The sequence below is a fragment of the Zosterops lateralis genome (genome assembly GCF_965231275.1).
Source record: "Zosterops lateralis genome assembly, chromosome: 17".
NCBI lineage: Eukaryota > Metazoa > Chordata > Aves > Passeriformes > Zosteropidae > Zosterops > Zosterops lateralis.
Window position 1 is genome coordinate 4,246,229 of NC_139777.1, and position 20,245 is coordinate 4,266,473.

The 20,245-nt window shown below is 46.0% G+C and overlaps 3 protein-coding genes and 1 long non-coding RNA gene across 4 annotated transcripts; 2 read left to right on the forward strand and 2 right to left on the reverse strand.

The window, feature by feature from the left end:
• Positions 1-307: 307 nt before the first annotated feature.
• Positions 308-11,830, forward strand: USP30 (ubiquitin specific peptidase 30). The gene is made up of 12 exons (XM_083873687.1): positions 308-417; positions 864-1,049; positions 1,591-1,694; positions 2,960-3,058; positions 3,732-3,774; positions 4,018-4,112; positions 5,145-5,204; positions 6,209-6,295; positions 6,785-6,865; positions 7,677-7,896; positions 8,480-8,597; positions 9,511-11,830. Exons 1-12 carry the CDS (start codon positions 318-320, stop codon positions 9,752-9,754), a joined length of 1,437 nt encoding a protein of 478 aa, XP_083729813.1. The 5' UTR covers positions 308-317; the 3' UTR covers positions 9,755-11,830.
• Positions 4,550-8,960, reverse strand: LOC310916284. The gene is made up of 3 exons (XR_014591281.1): positions 8,617-8,960; positions 7,632-7,736; positions 4,550-4,980 (listed from the first exon to the last, which is right to left on the reverse strand). It is a non-coding gene; the product is annotated as an uncharacterized lncRNA (long non-coding RNA).
• A 1,720-nt stretch (positions 11,831-13,550) lies between the features above and the next one.
• On the reverse strand, positions 13,551-16,397 carry ALKBH2 (alkB homolog 2, alpha-ketoglutarate dependent dioxygenase; the record flags this gene model as incomplete). The annotated part of the gene is made up of 3 exons (XM_083873688.1): positions 13,551-14,309; positions 15,223-15,421; positions 16,187-16,397. 3 exons carry the CDS (start codon positions 16,395-16,397, stop codon positions 13,961-13,963), a joined length of 759 nt encoding a protein of 252 aa, XP_083729814.1. The 3' UTR covers positions 13,551-13,960.
• A 212-nt stretch (positions 16,398-16,609) lies between these two features.
• Positions 16,610-20,030, forward strand: UNG (uracil DNA glycosylase; the record flags this gene model as incomplete). Its single annotated transcript, XM_083873832.1, has 7 exons — positions 16,610-16,699; positions 17,290-17,484; positions 17,553-17,648; positions 18,331-18,428; positions 18,782-18,870; positions 19,191-19,369; positions 19,870-20,030. The coding sequence occupies 7 exons, from the start codon at positions 16,610-16,612 to the stop codon at positions 20,008-20,010; spliced, it is 888 nt and encodes a 295-aa protein (XP_083729958.1). The 3' UTR covers positions 20,011-20,030.
• Between the last annotated feature and the right edge of the window lie 215 nt (positions 20,031-20,245).

Genomic DNA, 20,245 nt, shown 5'->3' on the forward strand with positions numbered 1-20,245 from the left:
CGCGTAGGTCGGGGCGAACCCTCGGCCGAGCGTTTCCTTTCTTCCTTTCCCTTCTTCCCTCACTTTCTCCATTTCCCTTTCCCCTTCCTTTCATTTCCTCCTTTCCCTTCTCCCTTTCCCTTCCCTCCTTCCCTTCTCCCCTGCTGTTTCCCTCCTCCATTTCCCCCTTTCCCCACATCCCCGTCCCGTTTCTCCCCGTTGCGCTCCCGTTCCCCGGGGGAGGCCGGGCGGCTGCGGGGGCTCTTCCCCCGGCTCTTCCCTCGGTTCCCCCGGCTCCTTCCCTCTATCCCCGCTTTTCCCCTTGCAGGCACCGAGCCATGAGGAGCTGGGGGGTGCTGGGGGGAGCGGCGGCGGCGCTGGCGGCCGGGATTTATGTCCTGTGGGGCCCCATCACCGGCAGGAAACGGCGCCGGAGAGGTACCGGAGGGGCTGGGCTTGTCATCTTTATTTAACCCCGGCGTGTGTGCTTTGTTTAACCCCGGCATTGTGCTTTACCCCGTTTTTCCAGCTGGGAAAAGCACCCCTCGGTATTGCCCGCTGCCAGCGGGTAGGGTTAGGTGGAATTTTGGGCAGGAATTCCTTGCTGGGAGGGTGGGGAGGCTCTGGCACATCCCTGGAAGTGTCCAAGGACAGATTGGACGGGGCTTGGAGCAGCCTGGGGTAGTGGAAGGTGTCCCTGCCCGTGATGATCTCCAAGATCCCTTCCAAACCATTCTGGGATTCTGTGACAGAGCAAAAATCAACTGAAATACCCCAAACTGAAAACTGAACTCCATTTTTTTCCATAATTATAGCATTCCTACTGAAAACTGGGATGTTTCCCCTGGATTTCGTGGTGTAAACTCTTGCAATTCTCTTTGCAGGGCTTGTCCCAGGTCTCCTGAACCTGGGGAACACATGTTTCATGAATTCCCTGCTCCAGGGCTTGTCCTCCTGCCCCTCCTTCATCAGGTGGCTGGAGGAGTTCACGGCACAGTACAGGACAGAGCAGGGAGAGTCCCAGGAACACCAGCAATGCCTGTCAGTGACTTTGCTGCAGCTCCTGAGAGGTACTGAGACATTTTCCTCTTGTGGCAAACCAAGGATAAAATATTTGAGGGGAAATGTTGTCGTTTTTAGCCTCTTTTCCCAAAGAAGGAAGCTTGTGGGGTTTCAATTTCCTGTTTTATTTCCCTCTCTAATTTTCAACTCCATGGCCAAAGCTCAACAGCCTTTCACAGGAGGGTTGAATTCCATAGAGTTCAAGAAATCTAGAATTCTATTTAAAAATTAGTAGCAAATAATTTAAAATTTGTTTGTTTGTTTGTTCTTCCTCCAAACTTTACCATTTGGGACTATTCAACCACCCTTTGCAAGGTTTCAGATAAAAAATATTAAAGATTTAAGATGATTAATTTCTGGGCTAAATTCACCTCAAGTGATGCCCTGGCTTCCCTCCCAGGATTGTTTTTAAAGAAAATCCCTTGGAAGTTCTGCCTGGGGATGTTCCTGTGGCAGTGGTGTGAGGCTGGTGGTGCTTTAACCTTGTCAAACACCAATTTTTTTACCCATTTTTGGCTCCTCCTGACACTCCTGCCTTCTCTTCTCCAGCTTTATCCTGCCAGGAGGTGACAGAGGATGATGTCCTGGATGCCAGCTGCCTGCTGGACGTGCTCAGGATGAACAGGTGGCAGATTTCCTCCTTTGAGGAGCAGGTGAGTGCAGGAATCTGGGAAAACCCCCTTGGATTGGGATCCCCCAGAGCTGGAGCTGTCACATCTCAATCCTGCTTCCAAAAAAGGGCTGGAAAACATCCACAGGTTGGGAATGAGGCTTTCAGGGAATTCCAGGCTCCTTCCAAACCTTGTCATTACCAGCAGGGGCAGGAATATTAAACCCTGATTTCCCTATGGATAATAGATTTTTTTCTTTGCTCTCAGGAATACACTCTAGATTTCCAATCTTTCCAGGAATCCTCATTTTTTGCAATTCTTGTCAGTATTTCCAATGTGCTCCATCAATTATCCCACTCCTAAAATATATTCTTTATTTCCAAGGATACATTTCAATTATGCTTCCCTTGAAATTGAGGAAAACAGGGAGTTGGGAATTAATTTGGGAGTATTTTTATTTCTCCTAAGTGTTTTAGTTCCTTGTGAGTTTATATGGCCCAGAATGGCTTTAGTACCTTGTGCTGATACGAGGCTTTTGGGCACAACAAAATATATTCAATATTGACAAAAATATTGTTATAATAAAATATTTAATATCGTTATTTAGATATTTTATTGTATATTATGTTTATTATGTATTTATGTTAAGTATAAATATAAATGCTTATTTATATAAATATTATATAATTTTAATAGAAATTTATATAGAAAATTTATAGAAATGTTTGAATATTTATAAGTGTAAATATAAATATGAATGTAAAAAAGTAAAAAAATTATAAATATTTATCTAAAAATATATAATATATTATTTATATAATTATTAGATAATTTTTATATAAATATATGTGTTTATTTTTTTTCTAGAAATGTTTAAATATTTAAAAGTATAAATATAAATATGATATTTATATGAATATATAAGTATATGTAAATGATATTTATATTATATATAATATATATATTATATATTTATAATATAAATAATATATAAATAATATAAATATATTTATACTATATAATATGATATGAACATAAATACAAATATAAATGTAAAAATAAAAATATATTTTTATATAACTATTATATCATTTTTATATAAATTTATATAGAAATTTTATATAAATGTTTAACTATTTATAAGTATAAATATAAATATGAATACAAACATAAATACAAATATAAATGTAAAAAATATAAATATAAATCTGAGCTCTGAACTGTAGTTTTCCCTCAATTTCTTGTGGAATTCCAGCCCTCCTGGATGTGTTTTTATTGATATCTCTTGGTTGTGGCTCCATTTCCAGGACGCCCATGAGCTGTTCCATGTCCTGACCTCTTCCCTGGAGGACGAACGGGATCGGCAGCCCCGAGTGACGCACCTGTTTGATGTGCATTCCCTGGAGGTGACCCCACTCATTTCCTCAGCACAAATCCCTGCAATCTACCAAGATTCCCAAGTAGAAATTATCTATTTAGGATATTTTCATTCTTTTCCCAAAGCTGTTCTTTAATCCTTTGGTAGGAATTCGTCAATAAGTCAAATTTAACGAATTCTTGGGTTTTCTGACAAAAATATATTTGAATTTCCAGTGCTCCCGCTTTCCTGAGGGTTTTTGTATCCCTGAATCCATGGGCGTAGGGATTTTAGTTACTCTGATCTGTAGCTCCCACCTGAGAAAGGGTTGAAAACTGCAAATAGGGCATTTTTGGAGGTAAAATTGATCTTTTCCTCCAGCTTACTGATAAACTTGATGCAGATGGAGAATATCTGCTTTTGCCTTAAAATATAGACCAAAAAAAACCCAAAAATTCTTATTTTAGTGTCCTGAGGCAGAGAGTTCTGCAGATTAATGACTCCTTTTATAAGCAACTATCAATTATAGCTTTGTTTTGTACCAGTTGTATTTTGTTCTTCAAATATAAAGAGCCACTGAGATTCCCACAATTTTTCTAATGCCAGAAAAGCCAGTTAGGGATGAAATAGGGACACATTAAATACTTCATGTATTAAATTGCTCCATCTTTTCTGTGTTGTTGTTGTTGTTGTTAAGGAAATGTTTTTATCTCTTTCTGTAGCAACCAGAAATAACCCAAAAGCAAATAAGCTGCAGGACAAGAGGTAGGATTTTATCCCTTCTGAATATTCATAGGGTAGTTTTGTTTATTAAGGGAATAATGAATTGATCTTTGTACTGAACTGAAATAGAAATCAAAAAATACAAATAAACCTCCATGAATTATTAATCACTGGGACAAAAATGTGCTTTAGAGGCTTTAATTTTGTTACTGTGGGGCAAAAGTGTGGGATTGGAGTTGTGAAAGTGGATGGATGGGAAATCCATGGACAAGTTTTGTGTTGCAGGATCTCTTCCCCCCGTGTCCAACCACTGGAAATCTCAGCACCCTTTCCATGGAAGGCTGACCAGCAACATGGTCTGCAAACACTGTGAGCACCAGGTGTGGAAATAGAGAATATTTTATATTATTATTAATATCTGTGTCATGTGAGGAGGGATATCCAACACTCAGAGTGCAGATCCCTTGGTGATGAACAAGGATTTAGCCCTGAATAGACTAAAAAAAATTAATGGGATGCACCTTATTGGGGTAACAGCTGCCTCACCAAACAGAATAACAGATGACTTATTCTATTATTGAATGAACAATTAATTAATTAATAATATTGTCTGAAAATCCACTCACATGGGTGAGTTTTGGACTCGCTGCTCATTCAGAACATTTTGCAAAGGCCCTTTAAAATCCAGTTATCCCAAGTATGGAAATGAAGATAACCTGGATAAAAGGAAAAAAAAACCCAAGTAAAACCAAAAATTAAACCTCATTTATAGCCCAAACCAAGAGAACATTTGTATTTCATTTCCCAAAACCTTGCAAACAAATTGGATTGAGCAGAACATTCCTGGTGTTCCCTGGCACAATTAGGAACCTGAGGGGGTTTGGATCCTGTTCCACCAGGGAATTATGAACAGCACAGGCTCATCTTGGGAGAGCTGGGTTGGATTTTTTGGGGACTGATGATGCCTTGAGAGGCTGCCCAGGACAGAGGCCAGCCACTGTAAAGGGAATAAAGTGGGTATTTATTAAAAAATGCCTTGGGCTGTACAAGAGCCTGGCTGAGGTTACACCCAAGATGGACCAAGGCTCATGAGTTTTCACACTTCTATAAGTTTTGGTTCATATTTAGGTTAATTAATTGTCTAATTACAGCTTCAGGTAATGAAGTCCCATCCTCCAGATTGCTCTCCTCAATTTGCTGTTTATACTTTCTGGGCCTGAAGCTGCAGCGGTGTCCTTGGTTCTGGGGCTGGAAAAGGAATGTTTTGTCTGACTGAACTGTGAAGAGAACTTGCTAACACTCTAAATGAAGTTCAGAGTTGTATACTAATGCAGTACAGGCTCTGGAAGATATAAAAGCTAAAATTTAAGGCATCACTGAGATCAATCCTGATCTGGAATGTTCTCTTGCAGAGCCCTGTGAGGTTTGACACCTTCGACAGCCTCTCCCTGAGCATTCCAGCAGCTGTGTGGGTACGTATCCCACTGCTCCCTGAGCCATCCTGCCCTTCCCAGGGCCTTTCTCAGCTGCACAGGACATTTGGGATTTGATTTTCCTGCCCTTTTACAATCCTGTGCTGCTGCAGGACCTTTTCCCCAAAGGGTGGTGCAAGGTTCTGATGAATCCAACAAACAGAACTTGGCGATGCCACCAGAGCTTTCTGTTTCTCCTGGTGGAGGATTTGGTCTTTTCTGTGGAATTTAAAGAGCCCAGATCACATCCCAAGGGCTGCTTCCCATCTTGGGAAGGTGACCTTCAGCTGAGCTTCCCCTGGCAGCTCCCACCTTACCCCATCCAGCCTTTCCCAATGGGTGATTTCAACTGGGAATTGTTTCCATTTCTTTCTGCCTCTGACGAACTTAAAATGACAAAACATTGTGGATTTTTGGGGCAACATCTGCAGGATATTTTTGGACTGTATATTTGTTATTTCATGTCTGGTAGTGATTTCTTTCCACTGCAACTCATGGAAATTGTGATTCCTACTTGCAGAGTGCCCTCCTGGACAGCCAGGATTGGGATTTGGACACACCTTCTGCTCTTTGTGTTTTGTTTTATCCTTGGCAGGGCAGGATATGAGGAAGGGCAGGAAGGAAGCCTAAATTGCATTAAAAGCTGGATTTCTCCTATGGAGAGAGGAGCAGAGAGCATAAAGTGACCCCTGAAGTGCTGGAATGAGAGATAAGTAGGAACAGGACAGGAATGTGTGGTTTAAAACCCCACTGAAGGGCTCACACAGGGAATCACTGCTGTTGTTATCCAAAGGCTGCAAAGTTCTCCATGTTTAATCCAGGCTAAAGGAGAATCCCCACAGTTACATGATCACCCAAAGCCATTTAGTCAGTTCTTTCATGAAATAAATCTGCATTTCTGTAATTTTTTCTGTGGAAGAAATTATTAAAAATCATTTTCCCAGAACCCAGTGGGATGCACCTTCAAATTCCTGCAAATAATTCTGGCTTTTCTTGGCACTCAGGGTCGTCCCATGACACTGGACCATTGCCTCCATCACTTCATCTCCTCAGAGTCTGTGAAGGATGTTGTGTGTGACAACTGCACCAAAGTAGGTCCCCTTTGATTCCCGTCACTTTAATTTCTGTCACTTTAATTCCTGTCACCTCCCTGCTCAGTTTTGAGCCTGCTGACACAATCCTGGCTTCACTTTCCACCTCCTTTTTCTTCAGGATTTGGGGAAAGCCTCTGGGATTTCAGATATTTAACAAGGAGTTCTTACCTCACAGAATATTTGAGGTTTTACTTAGTACTGCTGTTAAAAATTCTACAAATATTTTATTCTGTAATTGCCAGGTATCACCAGGGATCTTTTTTTTTTTTTTTCCTCTGGTATTGTTTAAAAATCAACAGAAGAGGCAGTTTTGAGTGAATGGAGTTCTCTAAATGCTCATTTCTGCTTGAATTTGGTTTAGAATTTGGATTCTTTAGGAATTCTGAAGAGCATTCCTATGTGTGATTAATGCACTGAGCATAAAACAGACACTTAATTGCTCCTGTCTGCACTTGCCTTCATTTTTTTTTTCCCTTTTCATTCCAGATCCAGGCAGAAAGAATTCTGAATGGACAGAGCATAGAAAACCAGAGAACTACATTTGTTAAGCAATTAAAGTTAGGAAAGGTGAGGCAAAAAAAACCCCCTCCAAATCTCCTAAATCCTGTCCCACAGTGACTTCTCTCTTTGAGCTGGTCGTGTCCATTTCTTGCTATTAGACCACAAATGTTTTACTTTTCAAAGTAAACTCACCTGGCAAATATTTGTGGGCATTGAGGCCTCAACTCAGCAAAACATCAAACATAAAACACTTAAAGGATGTGAATGTTCTCCTGCTATTTAGCAAAACACTTAAATGTGAGTTTGGCTCAGTGTCATTTCTTAGATTTTACATTAATTCTTCAGTGAGCAAATTAATTTGTATTTACAGTGTTTGTAGCATCTTTAGCAATTCCACATTTCAGAGAAATTAAAATATTCTCAATGCAGCTGGTGAGTAAACACCAGGTGTGATTTCTCTGAGAAAACTCATTTTTTTTGCTCTATAATCCTGTCATGCAAAGGCCAGTGGTGTGCAATTAGGAGCTTCAGGTAATCATAATAATAATAGTAATAATAATAGTAATAATAATAGTAATAATAATAGTAATAATAATAGTAGTAATAATAATAATAATAATAATGTTGTTCTTCTTGCTACAGCAATGATTTTGAATTTCAGCTCTTTATAACTCCTAATATTTTTAGTTTTCCCCTGTGCAAAGCCATTAATTATTGGGGATTAGGAAATACCAGGAATCTCACAAGAATTATTGTCACGTTTTAGGGACACTGTTGCCACTGAGCTTTCATAGAGATAAGGGAAATGCATTTCCTTATTCCCTGGACTTACCATCTGTTTCTTTCCATGAAAAATGTGGATTCTTCTTTCCTGAAGCTGCCCCAGTGTTTGTGCATCCACCTGCAAAGGCTGAGCTGGTCAAACCAAGGCACTCCCCTGAAGAGACACGAACACGTCCAGTTCAATGAGTTCCTGGTCATGGACATCTACAAATATCGGGTTCCTGGTCCCAAATCCAGCCAGGAGCCCCTCAGCCAGAAAAGCTCTGAGGAGACAAGCCCTGGAATAAAGGATGGGAGAGCAGGGAAACCTTCAGGTACCTCCTTTGCCAATAAAACAGTTCAGCTCTTTCTGCATTTAAAGGGTCATTCTCTGCAGGATCAAGCCATGATCAGTACCTTGATGCAAAGAGGATAGAAACCCCTTTGCTATTCCCAAATTGACAGTTCAGTTTGGATAACTTCATTTTGATCTTGCTAAATATATGTTAAAAAAAAAAATAAAAAACACAGCACAGAATTCACATATTTTATGTCCAAAAGTGTGTTGAACTTGGGATGTCCCAGAGTTTTCCTTGTTAGGGATCTCTTCCAAGGCTTCAGGAAAAGCAGAGGAGGAATGCTGGGAATGGTAAATTGTTCAAAAACAGGTGGAAAATCCAGCTGTAGGAGGTCTGTCCTTAGGCAGCTCAATATTCCTTTAATTGGGATTTTGGACATGTGGGCATTTCAATATTTGTCATGTAAAACAAATCTGAATAAAATATCCCTTGCCTTTGGATATTAAAATCAATGAGATACCTTCATATCCCATGATGAAAGGCACTGCAGGAGCAGGGGTGCTGTTCTCAGCAACAGCATTAAAGTTAAATCCTTTAATTTCTCCTTCCTCTCTGGCAGATGCAGAACAACCAGCTGGTACCAAACCTCTCTTCATGAATGGTGCCTCCTCTTCCTCCTCTTCCTCATTTTTAATGTCCCCAGGAACTTTCCCACTTGCTGCATTACCTGAGTGCAGGTAAGTTGGAGATTTTTACCCTCTCTCTTCATTTCTGTCCTTCAAATTGTCTCCCTTTTTTCTGTCCTTGTCCTGAGGCTGCCCCGTCACAGCAGGTAACCTTTGTCCCAGCTCCTGTGCTTCTCTCTTGGGTGATTTTTAATCCTGGGAAAGGGAGTAGAGCAAGTTACAAGCCAAACTCAAAATCTCCTTCCTCTGGTTCATGGTGCAGTAAATCCTCCTGAACAGCCACAATCTCACTGCTGCTGGTTTCCTCAGCCCTTCTTTTCCTTCATTTTCAAATAGCTATAAGAAATCCATAGATTTTTATTTTCACAGAAGATTTTGATTTCAAGTTGTACCTGCCATGATTCCACTTGGTAAATCACCCTTGGGGCTTCTGCTGATAATCCTTTTCCATAGAATTCCAGGATGGTTTGGGTTGGTAGGGAACTTAGAGACCATCCAGTGCAGTCCCCTTCCCATGGGCAGGAACACCTTCCACTATCCCAGGATCCTCCAAACCCTGTCCAGCCTGTCCTTGAGTACTCCAGGGATGGAGCAGCTGGAAAAAGAAATTTGGATCACAGAATGGTTTGGCTTGGAAGGTGGAGATCATCCCATCTCACCACTTGCCACAGGCAGGGACACCTTCCACTAGATCAGCAACACTGCACACAACCCTCCACTGCAATTCTCCTCAGGGAGCCAGACCTTTGCTCCAGGCAGGAATTGTGGCTGCTCTGGTGTCTGTGTATCCCAGGGAGCCACAGCCTTTGCTCCAGGCAGGAACTGTGGCTGCTCTGTTATCTCTGTGTGTGTGTGTCCCAAGCAGGAATTGTGGCTGCTGGGGTGTGTCTATGTGTCCCAGGGAGCCACACCATTGCTCCAGGCAGGAGCTGTGTCTGCTCTGATGTGTCTGTGTCCCCTGCAGGGCCCCGCTGTACCTGTACCGCCTGATGGCCGTGGTGGTTCACCACGGGGACATGCACTCGGGACACTTTGTCACCTTCCGGCGCGCTCCGGGAGCCCGCGGCAGCCAGTGGCTCTGGATCTCGGACGAGTCCGTGCGCAGGGCCAGCCTGCACGAGGTGCTGGCTGCCAGTGCCTACCTGCTGTTCTATGAGAGAGTGCACGGCCGGGGCCAGCCCCAGAGCCAGAGCCCCGCCCAGCACTGAGCTGGGAGTGCTGGGAGCATCCCCGGAGCCCTCGGAGCATCCTGAACCCCCCAGAGCATCCCCGGAGCATCCCCAGCCCCTGGACGATCCTTGGAGCATCCCTGGAGCCCTGGAGGATCCCCAGAGCCCTCGGATCATCCCCAGCCCCTGGAACATCCCTGGAGCCCTCGGAGCATCCCAAGTCCCCTTGGAGTATCCCCGGAGCCCTTGGAGCATCTCCAGCCCTTGGAGGATCCCCAGAGCCCTCGGAGCATCCCCAGCCCCTGGAGGATTCCTGGAGCCCTTGGAGCATCTTGAGCCCCCTCAGAGCATCCCTGGAGCCCCCCTGGAGCATCCCCAGCCCCTGGAGGATCCCTGGAGCCCTCGGAGCCAAGAGCGCCTCTCCGTTATGCAAAGCCTCCCCCCTCTCCAGGCTCCCTTTGGGGAACTGTGGTTTGTACCCCAATCCTGCTGTTCCTGCCCCGTGCAGCCCCAGGTGTGTGTTGAGAAGCGTTTTCCTGCCTTGCCCCAAGGCTCTGCTCCATGTCCTGACACAGCACTTTTCCCAGGGAGATGCTTTTACCCCACACATTTCATTTCCCAAGGGGGAGCTCTGGAAAGGGTTGATGTTGAAGAGCTCTTCCCCATCCCAATCCCTCCCCTGGCACTTCTCCATTATGCACCAGCCCCTGCAGATTCCCTTCCCCGTGGCAATGGCTGGGAATTGTGTTTCTGTACCACAATTCCCAGAGCTGTTCCAACACCCAGCCCCAGTGTGTTGAGAGGCCTTTGTCTGTCAGGCAGGGATTTTGTCCCAAGGCTCTGTTCCCAATGTTTCCCAGTGGGGAGCCCTGGGAGGGGGCGCTGGGAAGCTGCTGTTGGCAAAGGCAATGGTTTGAGACACAAAGTGCCTTGAGCTTCCCTGAACAGCTGCATTGCCACTGGCCCAGCCCTCTGCATGCCCACTGTGTCCTGGGAATGCCTCACAACCACGGGATGAGCTCATGGAATCACATTTCTCCTCACCTATCAAGGAAAGGCATCTCCACAAACCAGCCCTGGTCCAAAAGATTTCCCTGTTCACACGATTTCCCTCCTACTTTACTTCTTTATAAACTCTTTCTCCTGCTTTAAATTGCTTAATCCAGGAGATAATTTTTGTATCTATTAAGAGCTGAAACCTTAATTTATTGCTCCATACCTTTGGAATATAGCTGGAATCAGCACATGGAGGTGTTTGCTAGTGCTCAGTGTTGTCATTTCCTTCAGCACTGTTGAATCCAGTTGTTTTGTAGCATCAACTACAACTTTTAATGCTGTGATTTCCAAGCTGCTGTAACTGTTCCTAGACTTGCCCTTCCCATTTTATTGCTGGAATCTGCTATTCCCAGCATTGGGATCCATGCTCCTGGCTTGCAGCTGAGCTGTAGAGCAGCCCCTGGCCTTTTTAAATGAAATAAAAAACAACAGGGGCACTTAATGGTCTCATGAAGAAATCTGAGAATCCTGCATCAGCTCCAGGCTGCCCTGTAAATAGAAATAGGGGGATTTCTGCTGCTCTGGATTGTTGGATGTGGAAAAAAAAAATATCCCAAAGCACAGAGGGAGAAGCAGCAAAAATCCTCCTTTAAAAACCTGCTTTTAAATGGCCAGGAATAAAATATGTAGGTTGTTTTTAGCTTTTTTTTCTGTCCTTGTAAGCTTGGAGGAGAAAAATCCCTCATCAGACAAGCTTTGTTTTTTTCAGTGTGAAGTTTTCAAACAACAGCTGTCTTAAATAGTTTTTTTTTTTAGGGCAACTTTGTACCTCATGAATTCATAGTGCTGCCCAAAGCTCGGGGGTGTTCACACTTCCTCAGGAGAGGCTCCAAACCAGCCAAAGCAGGAGTGGTAAAATGGGTGGATATGCAGAATTCTTTACACAACTCATCATTCCAGAGTCTGGAGCACAATTCCTGACCCAGGTAATGCTCATTGTACATAAATATTGATAAATCCACTGCTGGGCTGGGACCTGGTTCCTGGCTGTGCTGCACAAGCAGTAGCTTGGTTTTAACCTGTTTTAAGTTATAGAAAACCAAGAAAACAAAAAAATACCTTGAAGGATGCAAAATGCCAAAAATTTGCCCTGGCTGTTGAAGGGAGAGCTGACAGAGCTGGAGAAGGAGCCAGCCCTCCCTACCATCACCCCAACACCTCCCTCCAGCAGATCTGCCCCTGCACCTCAGAACTGAAACCATTTCCAGTGCCAGCAGTGGCTGTCCTGCATTTTCCATGCTCAATGCTCTGCTTGGGGGTTTTTCCTGGATTTGGGAGTTCAGCTGAGCAGCCCCTTGGCTTAGTTGTGCTGGACGAGGGGCAGGGGACACGCACACTTATGGACTGAAATGTGAAATGTGGCAGCTGGGACACAGTCACCTCTTCCTGCACAGCCAGCAGGTTTTCTTTTGCCAAGAGCTGTTTCCCTGGGCTGTGGATTGACTCTGGATCTCCCTCAAGGGCTATCAAGGGGAGGGTTGAGCCTTTTTTCTGGCTTTGCCTGGTGGGGAGGAGTGGATGGGCTTGGCTTAGTCCCTCTAGCGAGGAGGGGAGCAAATCCCAGCACCTCAGTCCTGGCCCTGAGCTGTGCCAGATCCTCCCAGCCCCCTGTGAGCATCAGATCTGTGCAGGGCTTTGGGAGCTCATCCTCCCCTTTGGAGGTCACTGGGATTTGTTTTCCAGCCAAACACACCTGTGGAAATCACTGGAATTTGTGCAGGTGTTTGGGAGCCAACCCTCCCCTTTGGAGGTCCCAGGGCTCTGTGTTTGCCAGCCAAACCTCCCTTTTGGAGGCCACTGGGATCTCTTTTTCCAGAGGTCACAGAGCTCTGTGTTTTCCAGCCAAACCTTCCCCTCTGTGCAGCCACAAAGCTCAAATGCTGGTACTCGTCCCTCCCAAGCTGCCATGGTGGAGAAGATGTTAATAAAATTGTAAAGAATTAAGAGCTCCAAAATGACATTTCTGTGTTTGGATTATTCTTGTCTTATTTTGTGTGTTAATTTAAAAAATGTTTGTTCCAGTCCAAGCACTGCACTGCTGTTGAAAGTTGCTTTTTTTTTTTTTTTTTTTTTTTCACTTCAGGGTATTTTTGTAACTGTACAGTAGCAATAAAAGAACAAACTTGGTAGAAAAATCAGTGTGGGGATGTCTTGAAACAAATACTAAGCTGAGAGCCAGGGGTTGAAACAAGACTTCACAAGGCCTGGATAAGAAGGATTTTCTGCAGCTCTTCAGGCTCCACAGAGCATCTCAGAGTGGCAGAGGGTGGGAAATACCAACTCCCAGTTGTCTGCACAGGCCTTAATTCCATAGGAATAATGGATCCACCACTGAAGGCCAGAGCCCAGCAGTAATTGCAGTGCCTGTAGCCAAGTTACACAGGATTTGGTTCCCATTCTCACCCAGAACTTACCATTCTTTGATGCCTCAAGGTCTCTTGGGGACTGGACAGAATTCCCTCATTTTCAGCAGGTTTTCCTGTGGGTGTGGGAGGTGATGGCTTTCAGGGAGTCAGGATAGGATTCCTAGGGATAATTATTTAGGAAAACACACTCTCAGAGTGACAGCCTTGCAGTGGAAATGGGACAACTCAGGTCTTCCCCACAAGGGCATTTTTGTGCTGCCTGGTTTTTGTACAAAGGACCTGAGAGAGGAAAAATCTTGTGCTTCCTCCTGCAAGAGCAGCCTCCCCCAGGAGCAAAGGAATTCAAGCAGACAGGAGTCACAGTGACTCCAACACTCATCCAGCCACACTGCACTCCCTGTCCTCACACCTCAGCATTCCTCCATGTCAGGCTCATTTTTGCTTTATTTTAATTAAAAACCCAAGCAAACTAGAGCTCAGAAAGTGTCACCTGCAGAGTATCAGCTTTAAATGATAACAGCTTGTGGCTCACAGTGTTTATAAACTGCTGCCTCCAGGCTATGCAGCATTTTCATCTTCTTGGAAAAGTGCTTAGATAAAGATCAGCTGAGAACTAATTCCTGAGCAAAACAAGGGTAGCAATCAGCAAAAGTAGGGATCAGCAGGACCAGAGCAACATTTCCCAGAGTCAAAAACCTTGCCACTGAGATCAGTGGCCACAGGCTTTAGCAGCAAAATTACCAAACCTCTCATGTCCATTTGCTTCTCCAATCCCTTGGATCACCACAGGGGAATCCACACAGCTCCAGCAGGAACTAAAAGTTCATTTTCCAGATCCCAAAGGCTCTGATGGCTCAATATTTCCCTGCTTGGTGCCGGGCAGGATTTTCCTGAAGGTGAGGTTGACCCTGGGGGCCAGCACCCTCCTGCGTGGAGGCAGGCTGTGGTACCAGAAGACGTTGGTGGGGTGTTTCATGAGGAGCAGGCTGCCGTGGGCCAGCTGCAGGGTGACCCTGCCCGTGCCTGGCACCCCTCCCTTGCCGCGGTGATCGCGGTGCCGGAACACGAAATCCCGGCAGGCCCCGAAGGACACGGAGGCGATGGGGCTGCGGGGAACCAGCTCCTTCTCGTCATCACGGTGCTCCCCGATGTGGTCCAGGCCATCTTTGTACCTGGGGACACAGCTCCGCTAATTACTATAATTAATTACTTACATGTAATATAATATAATATAATATAATATAATATAATATAATATAATATAATATAATATAATATCATTATAATATATAATTATTATAATAATACTATAATTATTATATAATATACAAAATGTAATATGTATAATAATTAATATATTAACATGTTATTAATATAGAATATACTATATATTATTAATATATTAACATTATAATAATGACTATTATAATAATTGTATATTATAATGTTTGATATAATATATTAAATGTTATAACATATATTAATATATTGCCATTTTATAATATATAATTATTATTATAATTATATAATATTTAATATATAATATACTAAATTATATATTTAGTATATATTTATATATACTAAATTTAATATATATAGAATATCTAATATATACTAAATGTAATATAATAATGTATAATATTTCATATAATATATTAATGTATTTTAATATAAAATATACTATGTATTATTAATATATTAACATTATCATAGTATAATAATTGTATATTAAAATAATGTTTGATATATAATAAATGTAATAATATTATATAATATATAATATGATAGGTCAATACATTGTTAACATACTATATATTGTTAATATGTTGCCATTATTATAATATATAATAATTATAATTATTGTATATAATAATAATATGTTATTGTTTATTTATTATTATATAGTATAGTATATTATTATGGAATTTAATATATATATTAAATGTAATATAACAAACTATATATAATATTTATTTCCCAATTAAATCATATCAACTCAAATGCTGCACAAGTTTTTGTGGGATTTTTTTGTTGTTAGTTTGTTTGTTTCATTTGAAGAAAAAGCTGCTGGTGCAGGGGCTGTACCTGTTGATCAGGACGAGGTTAAAGGTGTGCCCTGTTTCTGCGGTGACGCGCTCCCGGATCCGGGTCAGCACCGGGATCCACGGCTTGGGGTGGAACGTGACCCCTGAGTAGGTGTAGGACAAACCAGGGTCTCCATAGGTGACCTTCCTCCTGGGGATCTTGTGCCACTTGCCAAAGACGTGCAGCTTTGTCAACTCATCTGTTTAAACGACACAGGGAAAGGATCAAACCCTGCAGGGTCTGTATTGTCTCTGCACAGCCCAATATTCTCCTGGATCTGCAGCTTCTGGGAATCTCCAAACGGGAATGAGGGTGCTCATGTCAACCCAACAGCTGTCATCCCAGGGCTTGTGTCCCAGAAAAGTTGGACACTGTCTTCTTCTCTCCTTGACAAACCAGCAGCCCCATCACATATCTCCCACACTGCATCTCCAACAATTCCAGTCACCACTCCAGGATTATCCCTTGGCAAACACTTCCAGCCCAGCAAAACCCACCCTGGCGGGGTCAGACCTGTGTCCTCTTGGCTTCTCGGGGCCCCGCTGTGCCAACACCAGGCGGCTGCAGAAACCTCCCAGGCCCTGCCAGCTGTGCTCCGGCCCTGGGAATTGCTCTGGGACTCACCTGGGAGGGCTGGGCCGGGAAATGCTTCACTGGGAAGGGGTAAAAGGGATATGGAGGGGAACAGAGCTGGACATGGAAGGGTTGAGGTTGGAAAGGACCAGTGGGGCTGGGCTGGGTGGGCCGGGCAGGGAAATGCTCCCCTAGGGAGCGGTAAAGGGGATATGGAGGGGAATAGAGGTGGACATAGAAGAGTTGAGGTTGGGAGGGACCAGTGGGGGTCACCCAGGCCACCCCCCTGCCCCAGCAGGGTCTCCAAGAGCACTGTCCAGGCCCTTTGGAGGCCTCCGGAGCCTCCCTGGAACAGCCCGTGCTCCGGCACCCTCAGAGGGCAGGAATATACCTTCGAAATACTCCACCTCCTTCTCCAGCTGCTGGAAGATCTCGTCCGCCTCGGCCTTGCCGAAGAGGATGCGGTAATCGCAGTTGAGCCCCTCGGCGCGGATCTCCCGCGGTGGCGGCGGCCCCGGACCGGGCTCCTCCAACCGCGGCCTCTTCCCGCCCCCTCCACCCTCCGCCTGCCCGCGGGGCAGTTTAACCACGAACCCGTCCATGGGCGCGCCCCCGGGACCGGCAGGGACACCGGAGGGAGGGGGCGGGATGCGCGATCCCGCGGGAAACGGGAGCGCGCGAAGCCCCGCCCCGCGGCGCACGCGCGCGGTTTTGGCGCCAAATACGAGTCCCGCCCCCCCCGCCCGTTCCGCGCCGCCGCCGCCCCTCACTCAGCCCCAGCCTCCATCGCTGCCCGCCCCGCGCCGCCGCTGCCATGATCGGCCAGAGGACGCTGCACTCCTTCTTCAGCCCCGCGCCGGCCAAGAAGCGCGGCCGCTCCCCGGAGCCGGGCGGCGATGCTGAGGTAGCGATCGGGGGGCTGAGGGAGCCCGCGGCTCTGGAGGAGGGGAGAGGGGAGGGAGGAATGGAGCCTGGTGGCGGCACGGGGATGCCCGGCTCGTGTCCGGCTCTGTGTGTGCGGAGGAATCCTGGAGGCACTGGCGCCTTTTTCTGAGGGGAATTAGGAGGCGGGGTGGGGGGGCACACATCTCCAAATTCCCGCGCGGCTCCACGCGTGGCTGAGCTGCCAATCCAGCGGCCACGCTCCGCTGCCGTCCAATGAGCGCTGAGACCCTCCGGGATGTCACAGTTACTAGGTGGAATCCTCCCCACAAGCCGCGGCGAGCCAATGGGGAGAAGCGCGCTTTCTTCCCGCTGACCAATAGCGAGCGGGCTTTTTGTGCCCGCGCTTGTGGGCGGGGCCCTCGCGGCGCGGCGACCAATGGGGGCGCGTTTTGTGTTTTGCCGCGGACCGGCCGCGTGCGGCGGGGCCGCCCCTTGGGCGGGGCCTGACCCTGTTCCGCCATGGCCCCGCAGGCCGTGGCCGGGCTGGGCTCCCGCCTCGGGCTGTTCTCCCGCCTCCTCCGCATCCACCCCCCTGCCCGCTGCTTCCAGGTGAACGCCGCCAAGAAGGCGAAAGCAGTCGGCGATGAGGCGAGCCTGGCGCTGAGCGCCGAGCAGCAGGAGCGCATCCGCAAGAACAAGGAGGCGGCGCGGCAGCGGCTGCTGGAGCGGAACGTGCCCCCGGGTTTCGGCGAGAGCTGGGCGCGGCAGCTGGCCGCGGAGTTCTCCAAGCCCTATTTTGTGGAGGTGAGCAGCGTTCCCCAATCCCCCACCCCGCCCCAAACGGCCCCGCTGAGCCTCCGCTGTCCCCGCAGCTGATGGCGTTCGTGGCCGAGGAGAGGAAGCGCCACACGGTGTACCCGCCCCCCGAGCAGGTCTTCACCTGGACGCAGATGTGCGACATCAGGGATGTGAGTAGAGCCGCCCTGGGGGGGTCTCTCAGCTGCTCCGGGGGAGTTTAAAGCCGTGGAGGTGCAGGGTGGGTGCACAGACACGTTCTCTCAGTGTTTGGACCCTTGAACTTGGTCCCTGTAGGATGGGGATGTTGTTGTTTGGCTCACCTAAGTCATAAATCCAACCTTCCCTTTCATGTCTGATACCAAACTGTGGTTTTATTGTTTTATTGCCCTCACAAGCCACAGAACTTCCTCTGATCCTTTTGATCTTTTTTTTCTGGTGCTTAACCTAGTTCATAGTTTTTTCATCTTGAACATCTCTTGTTCTTTTAATGGATCAATAAAGGGCTATAATTGAAGGGAGAAAAAAACCAGACTAAGTTAATATCATTTCCAATAAAACATGTCAAAAATATCACAGCAAGTGTGGCATAAAGCTGAAATAGAATGAAACCTACTTGGAAAATAACAAGGGGTTTTTTGTGAAAATGTTTGTCTTCTGCACTCAATTTATATTAGTTATATTCATTATTTTGACAGCAAAGCTGTAGGGATGCTAATCCTTAGAGTTAGGTGGGCTCTGTGCTCTGGTTTTTGTCTCTATTTTAGGATAAAGCTCATTTATAAGCCTTTTCTTCCCCACTGTCTGGGGAATAAAACTGGTTACAGTTCAGTGTTAACCAAGGTCTGCTTTCAGGTAAAGGTTGTCATTTTGGGACAAGATCCATACCATGGACCTAAGCAAGCTCATGGGCTCTGTTTCAGTGTGCAGAGGCCTGTTCCACCTCCCCCCAGGTATGAAAATCTGCAAAATCCCTTTTGTTCCTTAATTATTTGCAGTTCTGTGGTGCTCAGGGTTGAGAGCCAGAAAGTTGATGTGGTTTGCAACTATTTATATTTGAGTTATGCATCACCTGGAAGGATAATTCTGTGTAGTTTTGGTGATATTCTGGATGTAAATTTTCATTTCTAGTCTCATTAAAGCTTCCAGGCAGGCACACAGAATCTTTGCTGCCCTGCCTCTGCAAATGGCTTTATTACCTTAAATAATAAGATTAAAAATCAATGTTCTTCTTGCCTGCTTGGAGCAATAAGTGGTGCTGCTTGCTCTTGTCATATTAATAATCTTCTGCTGGTTTGATTTGCAGCTTGGAAAATATTTACAAGGAGCTCTCTGAGGACATTGAGGGTTTCACCCACCCTGGCCATGGGGACCTGACGGGCTGGGCCAAGCAAGGTGAGCTCAGGGACACTCAGTGATGTGCCCTCTGTGGACCAGAAAAGAATCTTATCCAAAAAACAGCCCTGTGGTTGGAAATAATCCGCCTGTAGGAGAGAAAATCACTTTTTAGTGCCTTAAAATTAAATTTTACTTCAGCAAGAGGAAAAATGCAAGTTGAATCCCAGAATGGTTTGGGTTGGAAAGGAGCGTAAAGTTTATCTAAGGGGCACCTTCCACAAGGCCCAGGTTGCTCAGAGCTCCATCCAGCCTGGCCTGGGGCAATCTAGGGATGGATTAACCCTTGTTTCACCCTCTGGATGTGCTTTGTTTGCCAGGAGTGCTCTTGCTCAACGCGGTGCTCACGGTTCGGGCTCACCAGGCCACGTCCCACAAGGAGAGGGGCTGGGAGCAGTTCACGGACGCCGTGGTGTCCTGGCTCAACAAGAACCTGCACGGCCTTGTCTTCATGCTCTGGGGAGCCTATGCCCAGAGGAAAGGCAGCTCCATCGACAGGGTACACCTCCTTTTCCCCAGCCTTTCCCTCTCCCTGGTTTTTCCCTGAGTTTGGTGGACACTAGAGGGCACTTCCCTTACGGGATTGGGAATTTTCCCTGCCTGAACTCTGTCAAATCGAGTTCTGCTCCTGCTCCAGCTTAGCCTTTGCCAGAATTAAGCAAGAAAAGTGGAGCAAGTGTAAGCTCCTGTTGTCAGCAGTGTCTTACAAGGACAGAGCTGTTGTTCCTAGTTAAGGGCTCATGAATCAGTATGAAATCTGCTGGGGAGATGACAGCAATTGAGAAATGCCAGTCCATTTATGTCTTTGCTTAGTGGGACAGAAGTCTTGGTCCTCGTGGCTGGTTCTTTGAGTCTCAGGCTGGTGCAGGAGGGGATGTAGGAGGAGACCACACCTGCCCTGGAGCAGGAGGAGGAGGAATGGGGTTAAATCACCTGCCCTGGGGCAGGAACAGCCAAAACCCTGCCAATCTAACAAGTGCTTTCCTCTGCCGTTCCCAGAAGCGTCACCACGTCCTGCAGACGGTTCATCCCTCACCCCTCTCTGTCAACAGAGGGTTTTTTGGCTGCCGGCACTTCTCCAAGACAAATGAATTCCTCAAGAAATCTGGGAAGAAGCCCATTGACTGGAAAGCACTCTGAGCTGGGGCTGAGGCCTGGTAGCAGCCCCTGGGTCAGGGCTTGGGGCATTTCTGACTCAAACTTCATTTCTGACCTAAGAATTGATCATCGGGTGTTGATCGATGAACCAAACTTTCAGAGATGGTTATATTTTTGTTTTAAACGTTGATTTTTCAAGAGCATGTTGGAGTGTCTGGTGGACAGCTCTGATGTTGGAATAGATCTTAGCCTGGTTTGAAGCAAAAAAAAAAACAAC